This window comes from Patella vulgata, chromosome 4, assembly GCF_932274485.2.
Source record: "Patella vulgata chromosome 4, xgPatVulg1.2, whole genome shotgun sequence".
Classification (NCBI taxonomy): domain Eukaryota; kingdom Metazoa; phylum Mollusca; class Gastropoda; family Patellidae; genus Patella; species Patella vulgata.
This window is the reverse complement of record NC_065882.2, coordinates 59044923-59060649: the sequence shown is the minus strand read 5'-3', so window position 1 is coordinate 59060649 and position 15727 is coordinate 59044923. Positions and strand designations below refer to the sequence as shown.

Below are 15727 nucleotides of genomic sequence, written 5' to 3'. Positions count from 1 at the left end.
AATTGTGACCTCTAGAGTGTCCACAAGCTTCGATCCGATACATGTGAATATCGAAAGGAACCGAGATCTTTTTGGAAATAAACCTATATTTCAAGTTTCGTCAAAATCGGATAAGAATTGTGACCAGTAGAGTGTCCACAAATAAATTGTGGACGGACGTGCAGACGGACAGGTGCAACGACAATATACGTCCCCATGAAAACGTGGGCGTGTAAAAACACGCAAGTATACAAAATATTCAACTGGCCACAACACCAGTTTCCATTTAACAGTAACAGTGTGAACAACTTTAAAAATATTTAATAATAGTAAATATCATACAATACATGTATATAAATAAAGTCAATATGTACAATGTTTGCTCCGTATAAAACAAATAACTATGTTTATGTTTTAAATATTGACTGTGATGTCGACAGGTCAGACGTTTGGTATTCATCAAAACGTTCAAATCCATAAAATACACAAAGACGACACCCCAGAAAACAGAACTGGATCAAGAAACAATTTCCTGTTACACAATATAAATGAGAAACTAGACACGAAACGCAAGCCATAATTCATGTGCGTTATGTGGTGCAATCAAAATATTATTGATGTAAATTGTGAATCTGAAATAATCCATTAAGAAATAAGCCGACGTCTGCAGATCCAAATACAGCTTCATGTTGACATTCACATTGTGGAAAATGATAGCAGACCATAACATGTTTCCGGTTGGCGACAACACATTCCATCGCAACAATTACATTCACTGATGACATAGACTTTTTCTTTCACAAAATTTCACATTTTAGATAAAACCAAGAGAAACACAGTGTCATATTAACTCCTTACTCCCTCGCCTCCTGGCTAAAGCAGCGAGATCACGTGAGGTTGTCATGGAGCCAGTCCGAGGCCGGAATTCTATTTCTTCCGAGTCCGAGTCCTCGTCATCTTCGTTTATAGCCGTTATACTAGAAGATGTTCTTAAAAATAAGTGTTCATATATTCTAGGTTGCGTGTTATCGTTCGCACTAGTACCATTAGATATACCATCTACACTGTCTTTATGAAGAGTTTTTATTGTATCTTGTATATTAAAAAACTGTCTTTTCAACAAAATATCATGTTGCCGTAACATTATCTGAAAAATAAAAAAAATATATGATGCACATACTTTATAAAGCTACATAGTTCCAGACTATTGTTCGAGTAACCAAAGGAAGTACCACATCAAAAATCGTGTGTCATTTATTTGTTATTCATGTCCTTGTGACTTAAACCTAGCATACAGACCTGGATGGTACTTTTAAATTGGTTAATTTAAACTGGATATCCTGGCGGTACATTGACTTTTTGTGGAATGTAATCACTATTCTATTCATAGAAGGAACAACGATGTTGAAAGTCTGGCCAGTGTACATAGCCACTAGTTGAAACCTTGTCAATTCAGTAGCCAGGTCATTGTCTAGCAACCTCTGAGTAATACTACTTTCTCCAGCTAGAATAAAGGGGAGTATTTTCAAAAAAATTGGTAATTTTGTCCTACGACTGCTAGAAGAACACACAAATAGTTTAATATAAATCTGTACAAAAACGAAAATCGGCTCATCACAACGTCGGTTTGGCATCTGATACGAAAATACTTAAAGAGACGTCAGCGCTTATAAGTTCTTCGCCAGTCGATGATGTTAAAATTCGATTACATGAGGGAATTCCTACAAACAAATATGCCAATCCATGGCGTTTTTACTTTCATTTAATTTCATGGATCGTACGGATCATTTTGTGAATTTTAATAGGTTTTATGAGCGCGTATATCTTATGAATAAACCTCCCAATAGATAGGCCAGCTCTTAGATGTTCGAAATGTGGTTTAAAGTCCTACTTTTCTGCACCGACTAGGCAAATGAAGACAGACATACGCCGTACATTATTCTATGCGAGATATTTTGCCCGGACAGCGGCAAAAATTAATTCCGTTCAGTTTCTTGATAAAAGTGATATGATAATGTGTTTTAATTTTCAACCTGTTACTCCCTTTATGATGCATTGTGAAGATTTAGATAAAGAGCTGGCGGTTTTTGCTAAAATAGTTTAACAATAGATAATGAAAAATGAATATATCGAAAATTTCAGTCAAATTTCTGAGCGAAATTTTGATAAGATATGGCCGATTGTCAGGTACCATTGTCAATTTAATAAACGAAGTCTGAATTGTCAGGCCTTTTGTTGAGCGACGTCCATTAACCGATTACATGCGTCGATCGTCTAATCCATTCAATATCTAAGCCATCCGAATTGATTATGTCATGTGAATACTCATGTCGAAATAATTTGAAGCCATGAAAATTTAATTTTAAAATAATAGTTTTACCAGTTCTTGTTTGACCCATTTCATGGCTTGCATCAAATCACTTATACGATCTGACATTGTGTTTCCATTGACCTGGGCGAAACTAATCTTACGATGACGAGGTATCTTGGCAGTATTGTTATTATCTTGAAATGCTGACTCATAACGTTTGGGTAATTTCACCTGGCCTGGTAAACTCCCATTCCTTAATGGAATAATACCATTATCCATTCCTATTTCATCCATAATAATCTGTTTCGGCATGAAGGTGTTTTCATATATTCTGAAATAAAAAAATATAACAATTATATAGAGTTATGCCAGAAATTTCGAAGTATTACATAGGAGTCGAAACACTTCTAATTAACTCGTTCCCCTTCTAGAAGACAAAATGAAATGAAATGAAATGGGGTTTAACGTCCTACTGTTCTGCTCCTATACTGGGCTAATGAAGACGGGCATACGCTATACAGTGTGCTATGAGGGAAATTTTGCCCGGGCAGCGGCACTATCGCCTACTCTTATATCGAATTCCAACTGCCAAGGGATCTTTTACGTGCATTCCAATGTATACACGGGACCCCGGTTTTTCGTCTCATCCGAAGGACTAGACAGCTGTCCTTGTCAGGCCCCCCGTTTTGTACCACTGACAAGGGGAAACCACGTCGGAAAATCCAGATGAACTTTCTCGGCCCTTCTAGAAGACACTTTAACTCCGTGTGCAAAATAGTACAATATCCATTCTTGTCTGGTCCCAAAATGACACAATATACGTTCAATCATCACAAAAAGGCTACAATTGTACAATATTTTCTTTTTTAACCAAACCTAGAAAATGTTTGTGGTTATGATCAAGAAATGGTAAGTATGGTTCTTATAGAAATACTCTCTACAAAACAGTCCAAATTCCAGCGTTTTTTGGTGACAAAAACACATAAAACAAGTACCACCAAATAATAATACAAGAACCAAAAATTATATTCCTCGGGGACAATATTGTACGTTGTCCAAAAACTAAAAGGCATCACTCAAGCTATAATATTTCGGGTTCTGATTACAATGTGTTCGAAACAGTGGCCATTCTGAAAACTATGTCATAATCAGAAACTGACTGGTAGGTATTATGTGTTTTATTCTATATAACATAATGACCCCTTCACCTTGAAATCTACAGGTATATCATCACACGAAAAAAGGTGATAATTGTTAGTCGTATCTTTAAAGAAATTTACATAATTTGACCACGGGCTATACATTACATGAAGACAAAATAACAACATGATATCAAAATATAAAGAAAGATAAGTTGGGAACCTAAGCCAACGACAAAAGCTAATAAACTGCCGAATTTCCCGGACATAAGACAAAGGTAGGCTTGACCAAATAGACAAAGAATTGTTTGGTTCATTTTCCTGAAACCACATTTAGTGATGGATGACTTGACAAAATATCCTACTGCGGAATAAAATGATATCTTACACAATCTTGTATGATATGTTAATGAGTACAACTAAATCTATGTTGATCTCGGTATCGCATTAATCTACAATAAGTTAAATCTTTCTCTTATCTTAATACTAAGAGGAGAGAGAGAGAAAAAAAGAGTGAGAGAGAGGAGAGGAGAGAGAGAGAGAGAGAGGGGGGGGGGGGCATATGGTTCAATTTTATTTCAACAATTCGCTTGGACTCGAGTATTTCATTTCGGGACTAACATAATATGGTTCAATTTTATTTCAATAATGTGCTTGGGCTCAGGGGGGAATATATGGAGAACAATTACTCCAGTAATTAGCAGTAATTAATGTCCTCCATGTCCTGTGTATATCCAGTACATTTCCTAATGCGATCCCTAACAGAAAATTAAAAATATAGGCCTTTAAGGAGCTAAATCGCTAATATTTGGGACCTAGAAATTGACACAAATGGATCGCAACACATATAATAATGTAATATGAATACAATATACAGACTGATTTACATACATTCAATCGTTTCTGTTTTTACTCTAATTTCAAATCACAACATCAATTTTGATTTCAATTGACAAATAATTTGTGTTTTCAATGTCGAAGACTTTGGATGATATTGAGTTAGAGACTTAGCTACGTGGTTTCGTGTAGTAATGCCGACACGGGGTTTAGACATAGGCATGTTATCATATATCATGTAAACGAAAATTCAATGTCATATAACAAGTTTATGTAATCACTTCTTGTCAAAAGACAAAAAATATGACAAAAAATCGGACACGTCTGTCATATAAAACTTAAAGAATATCGAAACCGAACAGGACGTTAATAGCCTGTACCATGTTCAAGGTTGGTAAAGCGTACTACATGCAGGTAGCACAAATGGGACATTTGAAGTGAAATGCTAACGGTGAATTTAGCAGAGAGGTATTTTCGCCATGTCTGTGTATTAGAGGAAATCACTGGCATACCTGGTAAAGAAGTGAGATAGGGTGAGATGCAGATAACCAAGAAAGTCGCTGGTCCGAATCAAAATATTTTAGCCCTTCATGCCAGCTTTAACAAACTTTATTGTGGACTTAGTTGAACTAAATCGTGTTCTGTACTTAAACAAGTATACACTAAGCATACATCGTTTATAACTATTCTTTCTTAAATAATCACTGATCTAGTAACATAATGATAAGTCTACTGTAGTAAGTATTTCCCTACATTGTCCTGCTAAATAATCTGTTTACTAAAGGCGATTTCTCATGTATTTAACATGCTATTAAGTCGTTTCAAGCGGCTACTTTTACCGAATAAGCAATAATTACGATTACGGTTTTAGCCTATCATAGTTGCCCATGGTGCGATCAATTCAATATGTGCTCAGTAATGGATAAAGCACGAGTCAGGGGTTATGCTGGGGAAAAAAAGACTCGAAGAAAGAACTCGAGATGTTTTCTTTCTGGGGTCTTTCTGACCCAGCATAACCGAAGATGAGTGCTTTATCTAACTTAAAAACACCCGAAATTGAATTTTCAGATAGCAAGTTATTCCGGGCATAGAAAAACCTGGAAAGACCAAAGAGATATTTTCCCCCGGTATTCGTATTCGTGTTTTACTGTTAGTAAGTAAAACCCAAATAAAGAGGAAAACATGTCACATACTATTACGTTCTCAGAGATCCAGATGGTAGTTTTTGCAACCAATTCTACCAGATAAGAAAACTGATCCGTTTCAAAGCAAGTTAAAGAAGAAAGATTTATATACCAACTATTGGATGACAGTTAATAACATTGTTAGGCAATTACAACTTATCTTCGATGGAAGGTCAATGATTAAAAACCGACACAATGTGATTACTTGGATAAATGTTTGGAGACAAGCGTAGAGCACATCATATAATTAAAAAAGAATAAGCCTATTTTTAATTACATTATTTCAAAGTTATTTTACAATCCAATACAACATTTCCTCAAATACAAAATCCAGTCGTTTAACAAAACCAATTCTATCAAACAAAACATACTTACTTTGTTTTAACCGCATATAACACACGACCCTGCACAGTGAACAAAGTCTAGTCCAATCAGTCAAGTCAAAGTAAACGGATATTAGGTCCCTCTTAATAAAAATTGCACTGGATCGATGTGGGTCATTAGCCCAATCAAACTGACTGTTAAATAGAGTATTGTTTAGGTAGGTATATCGAGATATTGATAATAATTATGTCCAAAGGTTAGAAACGACATTTCGAGTGTCGCCAACATCATAAAATATAGATGAAAAATGAGCTGCGTCAATAATAAAAGCTCATAACCCGGGGCTTTTCTTTTTATTAAAAAGTAGAGGGTATTTTTATAGGCTTGAAGGTGCACAGAACAAAAACTTTTATTAAAAATGACTATAATAATAATAATAAACTATTTGGTTTTTTTGACAAGCCTTGTAATAACATAAATTGGAGGAAAACAGCAGTTGAGATCAAACGCACCAGATAACCGAAAATGGAAACAATAAATTACTTTCCGTAAACGATAATTGATAAATGACATTCTTATATTTTTGGACATTTAATTAAAGGGGCTAAACGCTAATACTTGGGACCTAGAAATTGACAAAAATGGGTCGCAACGCATAAAATGTAATATGAATGTATATAAACTGATTTACATTCAATCGCTTGTGTTTTTACTTTAATTTCAAATCAGCTATGTTTGGCGAAATATGTCAGAAGTCTCAATCTAATGGCAATCTTTAGCGTCTAATTATTCCAGTCTACACCGATAGTATTTCTTTGCGCATGCTTTCCAGATAAGAATGTGACGTCACCGTTTGACATGACTTGTGGACTATGTCTAGCCTCGTTCTTCGAGTCCCTTGTTACAAATCGAGCTGAAGCGCATTATGGTACACGATTCGTGTACCAATGATAAAATGTTTATTTTGCCTCAAATATTGGATATCAAAAAGCCCATCTTTTCCCGGTAAGATCACAACATCAATGTTGATTTAAATTGACAAATAATTTGTGATTTCAATGTCGAAAACTTTGGATGATATTGAGTTAGAGACTTAGCTACTTTAAGCATTGCGTTAGTCGCAATTTAATCATTTCTTACTGACCTTCCTTCATTATGCATCTCTACTAAATCATTTTGAGTGCAGCGTGTCAACAATTTTAAGAAATCCGAATCTTCATACCAAAGATTTTATGATTTTATAATTTTTTGTTTCTATCAGACCTGTCAATGGAAACACATCGATAATCCGACTGGGATAATGAAGACATGTATACGCCATAGTGTGCTATGAGGGAAGTTTTGTACTGGCAGCGGCACTATGGCCTACTGTTATATCGAATTTCAACAGCAAGGGATGTTTTACGTGCATCCCAATGTTTACAAGGACCTTGTTTTTTCGTCCAACCCCTAGACTGACAAGGGGAAACCACGTCGGAAAATGCGGGGATCGAAGTGTACACAAGGACATAAGATGGCACTACCGCCCAGTTTATCATTATATTTGAGAAAGTGTTTAAAACTGAAATTGGTTATGCCGCTATGGTCAGTGATAATTTGCATATCTTACCAACGTAAATGGGAATATTTTGTGGTTATAAATTGATTATACAGAATCTGAAGGAAGTTGGTTGTAACTTAAGATCAGTATGACAATAGTTATGAACGATAAGAACATGCCGATGATATTAATCCTTATAGCCACAAACATGTCACAATTACCTCATACAAAATTAGAAAGAGATTTTTAGCATATCGATTTTTCTTACACGAGTTCAAATACACTTACAGGATGTCAAGTTATTTTTCGTGGTTGATTTCTCTATTGCATGTATGTGACATCAAAACGCTCTAATTCCATTCTAGATTTAAAAAGCAACAAAAATGTATTGCAAAAGGGCGGGGCGAGGGCCAATTACCACTATCAGTCACAAAACGTTACTTTAGAACGACGTCCTTAAGGGGGCAGTCGTAAAAAGGTAATCATTTTACAAGATATAATTATCATTTTGTTTGAAAACACTAACAATTTGTCGTTTAAAATAATATTACAAGAGAACATCATACTGAATCATAACATTTCACATAGTAAGTGTAAACAAAGAAATAAAAAACGTCTTTTTATATAAAGAAGTTGCAACACGAACAGTTAAGGATATCAAGAACACTACACCCGGTTCATTTTGAATCAAAACAATTTGTCTATATTTATAAAACGATAATGGAAGATATAGTCTAACAGGTATACAAGAATTGAACAAAGAGCGCGTGGATACAGCACAGACAGGCATGCCAAAGACATCCACACCACAAAACAATGCCCACAAACTGAGTCCTAGGGCAAGTTCTGGTATCAGACCACAAAGTGTATAGAATGCGAGGTGTCTCAAGGAAAAGGAAAGTACGTGACCAGCGCTCACTTAAACATATTAAAATGCGAAGTACAGTTCAAAAATAGATTCACAATTAAATACATACCAATTTGATAACCATTATAACCTACAAACTAAGAATACATGACTAAAATTTTTCTCTTCATGAGGATAAAATGGTCGACGTCTTTCTCAAAAATACAATACATGTAGTCTACTCAATACGGCATAACATAGGTGACAGTTACGTTTAGTTATGAATGAACGCTTGTTAGATTGGGTATTAGATTAAGTCTGTAAGCTGAACAGGGTATTAGAATGTTAACAGTCCTAACAGGGGACATATTATGATAATATAGAGGCGTTACCCAGTCAGATAACTAGTCTGACGGATAAATCTGTATTAAGTGTATTTGTCGAAAAGATTAATACTAATGTTAAACCAATGAACAATAACACCAACGGTAATCTGGTACAAGAGAGCCCTGTCTAACTGTCTGTCTGTCAGTCTTTATGACTATCAAACAACCTATTGCAACCATAAATCAGAATCAAACACCCAAAGAGACAATCCATAAAGAAGACAATCCGAAGAGACAATGTTGTTCTTCATTACCGTAAATATTTCAAGGTAAGACTGATCCTTGGTCAACTCCATCTTTGTAAAGTTAAGACAATTCTCACACCTAGTACATTGGTCTTAAGATAAACGTTATATGCCTTATTAAAATGAAAGTAGATATAAATAATCAATATTGCCGTTTTAATATGTGTGATTAAATCGAAAGTAGATAACTATAACTAATTAATACTGCTTTAATATACGTGATTTAATTGAAAGTAAATAACTAATCATTACAGCTTAAATATATTTGTCAAGTGAAGGGTTTGTAATCCTTTATTGGTATTTTGCGATTGCACAAATAACAAAACTAACAGTACAGTGATATGGGACAACATAATATAATGGTTTATTATACCCAGGCACGACGTTTCGATGAATTTTCTCTTATCGTTATCAAACACAAAGATCGGCAGAATACTTATCGATACGTCGGGATTATCGATATGTCGGGATTATATAATAAACCAGATATCAGTGTTAGTACTGAAAGGTTTCTTCATGAATCATAGGCAATGATAACTATTTTTGAAGGGATTTAATTGCCAACATGCAATAAAGTACCACTTGCCAGTCCAATACTTGGGAGCCACGGTGGCTAAGTGGGTAAGACGCTGGCTCGCTAGTCTGGGGGTCGCGTGTTCGATCCTTGCATTGGCCGAAAAGGTTCATCAGGATTTTCCGACGTGGTTTCCCCTTGTCAGTGTTGCAGGGCGGAGGGCCATCCAAGGATGGGTCGAAAAGCTGAGGCCAAATGTACACATTGGCATACACGTAAAAGATCCCTTGGCAATTGGATTTCGATATAAGAGTAGGCCATAGTGCCACTGCCCGGTCAAATTTTCCTCATAGCACACTGTCGGAACAGAGCAGTAGGACGTTAAACCCCATTTCATTTCCATACTATATTGACGGTGTATTCAAATTTCTTTATGTTACTTTTAATATATATTATAATTGGGTATTTTGTTATGACATCGGTTCCGTTTTGTCCATTCAGAAATACAGATTTGAATAACGACTATTGCGTCTCTCGTGCGTATTGATGCGTGTCTTTGACTCCGGAAGACGTTATTTAATCTAACAATTAATCAACAAATCAATCTACATTAATAATTATAGGCAATTAAAATATCATTAAATTTTATACTCAATAACAGCATATAATTATCTCCTTTAAACTGGGCTAATACGCTGTAATGACGATAGATGAAATCATACGAAATGCAATGTCTCGTCAGTTATTCGTTATTTAGGTAATAAGACGGGTTATATAGGATCCCAAAGGATTTTGTACTTCACCAAACCGTTTAAAGTCCAGTCTGCACGTCAGAGTATTGCAGAAAAATACAATTAGCTGATCAGGGTTCCAATAAATTGTATACACCATTCTAGTTATACGGTTAAATCAATATCTGAGCTAGACTATTTTGAAAAAAAAAGGTAACTTGCGTAAGAAAGCGAATAGCTTTTGATAGTAATTCCTCCACCAGTGGCAGTCGCAAATAACTTGAAAACAACAGTCTCAAATATATCTCAGTGCATTAAACAGGGTAATTCCGGTCTACATTAATATAATATGTCATGTATAACTATATAAAACGTCCTACGATACTTTTACTTTTACGAAGAAATACAAACTTCCAGTTTTTATTTGAGGGTTGGCTACAAATCATCAAATTCCAACCGTGTTATTTCCTATAGACAAACATGTCTATATACTTGCCACATTTTGGCGTTCAGTTTACATAGTTAATTCCACTTTTATTTACGGTGTCCAGTGAAATTTCGGACTTCCCGTTTTCCTTTCAATTACTTCCTTGGGGTGAACTAAATTAATGGGAACTACAAAACTATGACCCGGGGTGGCGATATTCTAAATGAACATTAAATTCCCTATAGTAGGATATATAGCTTTTTAAAATATTTTAACACGTCGGTAGAAAAAAATATGTTTTTCGGCTATTTATGAATTTAGGGAGACGGGTATATCTTATCGACCCGCGATCCATTAAGTAGACAGTAGAAACGGGGACGGTGATTTTAGTTCAGTTAGAAAACCGGACCTGCGACAAGAATTGCTAAGTGCGAAAATATCATTTAAAAGCGCTATATATTTTTTTATAATTTTAAATATCCAAAAAACAAAATAACCTTCTTTATATGATCATTTTCAGTCAATGTCAAATTAAATACTAATATTTCTTTGATCATCCCATCGTTGTCTAGTTTCAGACGAAGGAAAAAAATCTGTAATTATTATAGTAACTCTTATTGGGTGTTATAAAACTGATGAGTAAGTTATATTTTTAAAACAATAAATGTCCTCAACCGTGGTAGATTTACGTAAGAACTAAGGTATAAAAATAGTTTAAATTACAAATTTATTGTAGCAATCATTCATTGTTAAATGAGACGTAAAACTGATAAGTCACTAATCAAACTCGAATACATCACCGGTAATCTTATAATGGTGATTGCACCTAATAAGATTGGTGTATCAGAGACGGCCATATTAGATCATATATCATAGAAACTAACACTGATTGACGGATCGACAAACGTAATTAGCATCGTTATCTATTGAAAAGGGAACGGCTGTAATTATCAATAATCAATCCGGATTCAGTATAGCATTAATGTAACACAATAGTTATACATTCCCGTGATCTGGGACGATTTAAGATTATACGCCATCGAGACTCATTGTCCCATAACCAAACCCATCCTCACTTTACGCAATCATGCAAAACAATATAAATTTGCCCTTTCTCCATATGTTTGGCGCAATATAGCCCGGTTGGAACTGACGTGCCATAATACTCTATTTCACTTCATTTCATGCTCTTTCTGAGTACCAGAAACTTCCTTTCAGGAAGCAACGTTGTAAACAGTAGAACCACAACAAAATCGGTTGTAAATTGAATCCCGGTTATCGTATCATCCTAACGACTGCAGTACTGTCAAGGACAAACAATGCTGGGAAATCCCGAGCAACTTTCTCGGCCAGGGCCGGAATCGAAAAGCTAACCACCTGACTAGAGAGCTAGCGGGCAGAGCGGAGCCGGGATGATTGAATATACCCAGGAAGGATATAGATATTTCTGTCTTACATAAGTGGGCTTTATTGTTGCTTATTACGATGATAGTTTCACAATTAAGTCATTTCGATACATTTATCGCTATATTGCGCTGTTCAAGCTGTACTGTCCTCGCAACCGCTGACGTCAAAGTATTTTGTCTTGTCGTTACCGAGAAATATCATTCCGGGTTATACTTGTCTATTGTTTATAATATTAGTAAACTATGTAGTGTAGGTGACGAGAAAAAAACCCCAACAACTACGTCTTTAAATGACCCATGTCTGAACATTTCCATTATTATATACAATCAAATATAAATATATCTATCAAATCAGGTAATGGGATATGTTTATAAATTTGTAATTTAAATTTAAAGATAGATAAATATTGACACCTACCAAGAATATACACGCCCGGGGTGTAGATTAAATAACAGTAATAATATTTACATATATTTACATATTGTATTCACTGAGGGGGCAATTCCATATACCTATATATTTACCTATGTGTGTATATACAATAAGTAAATATTGAAGTCTAAATAATAACATACTACTAGTGAACCTGTCAATATTGTTTTATAACGGTATAAGGGGTATCGTGATAGGGTCAATATTGTGTTTATAGCTAATATAAGGAGGCTTGAAAAGATTTTTTAATAGACTCTTGAATAAATGAAAAAGGTTAAACGCTGAACCCCTCAATCAGAAATTTCATACGTCTATTCGTCACAGCAATATCGTTCTTGTCAAATTACAACTCTTAAGTCTTATTGGAGGACGCGGTAGTCGAGGCGTCAGACCGGCAATATCCTGAGATTGTTCAAGCCCGGGTTCTGAGGATATAGCATCTGTGGATCTGACAACGAAAATGCTGTCTTGCCTTTTGGATGGCACGAAAAAAACAATCTGAGATCCTCCACAATTTGAATTCGACGAAAATCGGCGAAAACACAAATCTGGCGAGACATTCAACGCTATTCCTTTTTATTTAATTTCTACTCTTATCGACAAAACGCATCTCGACTGTTTTATCATAAAATTTATATAGTTTCACTCTCCTTATCAAACGAACAGACAATCAACCAGAGTTGTCTTTGCCCCAAATCCACTAATCGTGGATAACCATATAGACAGCGGAAGAGAGAAATGGGGTTTAACGTCCACTCTACACAAACTAGGTAATTTCGGGACTAACACATGGTTCAATTTTATTTCAGTGATTCGCTTGCGCGTTGGGGTGTTTAGCAGTTGGAGGAAACCGGAGGACCCGGAGAAAACCCACGAGGTTGGACAGGCGTCCCTACTCCTTGTCACGTACAACCGGGGAATCGAAACCACGCCAGTTTACTCAATGACAGGCCTTATAATACAGCGCGCACGTGCTAACCATTCGGCCATCCAACCCCGCGATAACCATAGAAACATACATATAACACTACTTAAATCTTTTATTCTAGCGGTAACTCCTAAATAATGAAACCGGTTTATGATACGGCGTGGTTTCCCCTTGTCAGTGGTGCAGGACGGAGAGCCTGACAAGACCAGCTGTCTAGTCGTTCGGATGGAACGAAAAACCGAGGTCCCGTGTACATATTGGCGTTCACGTAAAAGATCTTTTGACTCAATGACAGTTGGAATTCGATATAAGAGCAGACCGTAGGGCCGCTGTCCGGGGAAAGTTTCCTTCATAGCCCACTGCATGACGTATGTCCGTCTTCATTAGCCCAGTCGAAGCAGACAGTATGACGTTAAACCCCATTTCATTTCATTTCATTTCATTTACCAGTTTATGAACAACAAAGTGAATCTATTCCCCAGTTCTAAAAGCGTCACGACAGTGGCTCGGCGAGTATATCCGTGGTTCCATTCCAATGTTGGATTTTCCAATCATGGTTTCCCCCGAAGGCGTTCAGATGGTAAGAATAACCGAGGACCCTGTATACCATTGGCAGCTGGAAATCGGCCAAGGTAAAATTTCCCTCGCAGCACACCACATAGTGCTGGTGATAAGTTAACCTCTATTTCATTTCAGTAAAAAAAAGTCAAACACCCAGTCCTGTCCCTTTTTACACTTATTGTGCTACGTTCTGTTAATTCAATATTATTTTATTATATAAGTGTATATAGTGTATATTTTCACAAGTGTAGTGTTTATGTTTTACTTAGATAGGGCGAGAACTTATACAACATATAAACTCTTTATGTTACGTATATAAATAAAGTTTTTACATCGTGAAGTGCGTGTCAAGTTTGGTTATAAAATATACTTCAAAACTGATATAAAAACGAAATAAAAGTAATTATAGTTCATATGGTCAAAAACACTGGTAGTGTTACAACAAAATCAGTGGTGGTCAAATCATTTATGGACTCAGCAGGCTGTTATTCAAAAACAATTAGCTAACGGTATTTTAATATAACCAATATAAATCTTTATTTCGTTCCGTTTAATTTGTTTAAAAACATAAAAAAAAACGGAACGAAAGTACAGTCTGGTTTTGGCAGTATTTCTGAAATGAAATAAAATGGGTCAGTATTTCTCACCGTCTTGATTAATGTAATGATTAAAAACAAACTCATATGTCACTTCAAGTATTGATATTGTGTTTAAAAACAATACACATATTTGTCTCTGAAACCCCTTTACGTGCAGGTATTTTTAAAATGACACACAGTTCAATCTAAAAAAGTAAATTAATAACTCCCAAAAAGGGTTATACTTGTTCATTCAATGAATGCAATATAGGTAAACATACCTTTAGTTGTGAACACATGTTATGTTATTCAACACAATAATAGTAAACAATCACAGTATGATACTGGTCCAGCGATGATATCGCCTACAGGTAACGGTTTAAGAGTAAATATGGCATACGTGTTAAACACGATATAATTGAGGATGATATTCATATTAAAGGTCATATATTCAGTATAAATATGATATTATGTTATTAAATCTATATTTAGTTACAATGAGATAGAATGATAATGTTCTTGTTGACTACTAACATGAACATCGTCGTTTCAACACTTATAATATGTAAATATGTTTTTATACTGAAATCATGGAGATGAAGGATCACTATACACACATTTACACTGTACAAGAATGAACGGATGATCCGCACTTCTTCGCATGATTCTGAATTGCAATAAGCATATACGCAGATAAATTCAGGAAAGCTTAAAGGCTACACACAGACTTAACATACAGTGCGGGAAACATCAGCGACAATACTCTTGGATATCTGAGAAACGGAATGAAATGAAATGAAATGGGGTTTAACATCCTACTGTTCTGCACCGAACTGAGCTAATGAAGACGGGCATACGCCATTTAGTGTGCTATGAGGAAAATTTTGTCCGGACAGCGACACTACGGTCTACTCTTATATTGAATTCCAACTGCCAAGAAAATCTTTTACGTGCACGCTAATGTGTACACGGACCTCGGGTTTTCGTCCCATACGGACGGTATGTCGGAAGGAACCGAAATTATGTAATGCAAAATTGTACATGGTCGGGTAGGGTGCCGTGGGGACAGGGCCACCTTTACAAACGTTGTCTCGATGTTCAAATGTAAAATTCAGAAAAAATCTGTCGTAGGAAAAAGAAATCGCGCTCTCGGGGCCCTAACACAATATAATTTATAACATTGATGCGAGTAGAATCTAAAGTAATGGGAAGGCTATACGTTAATTTTTTTATTTTTTTATTTTATTGTTCATTTTTCAAAGTGGCCAAACGTTACCATAAAGTCTACAGGGTTCCGCAAGTAATGTCTTATGCAGATAATTATATTAGAAGCGATTTGAAAAGACGAATTTATTAC

General features: G+C 35.6%; 1 protein-coding gene across 8 annotated transcripts in view; it reads right to left on the bottom strand.

Moving 5' to 3' along the window:
* Positions 1 to 280: 280 nt before the first annotated feature.
* Positions 281 to 15727, bottom strand: part of LOC126819275 (uncharacterized) — a 59494-nt gene continuing 44047 nt past the window's right edge. For all 8 annotated transcript variants that reach the window (XM_050547232.2, XM_050547229.2, XM_050547237.2 and 5 more), the window contains 2 exons: positions 2360 to 2621; positions 281 to 1126 (listed from right to left, as the gene is read on the bottom strand). In XM_050547232.2, the coding sequence (XP_050403189.1) occupies positions 821 to 1126; positions 2360 to 2602 (549 nt within the window). In that variant the 5' untranslated portion in view covers positions 2603 to 2621 and the 3' untranslated portion in view covers positions 281 to 820. The remainder of the gene's footprint in view (positions 1127 to 2359; positions 2622 to 15727) is intronic.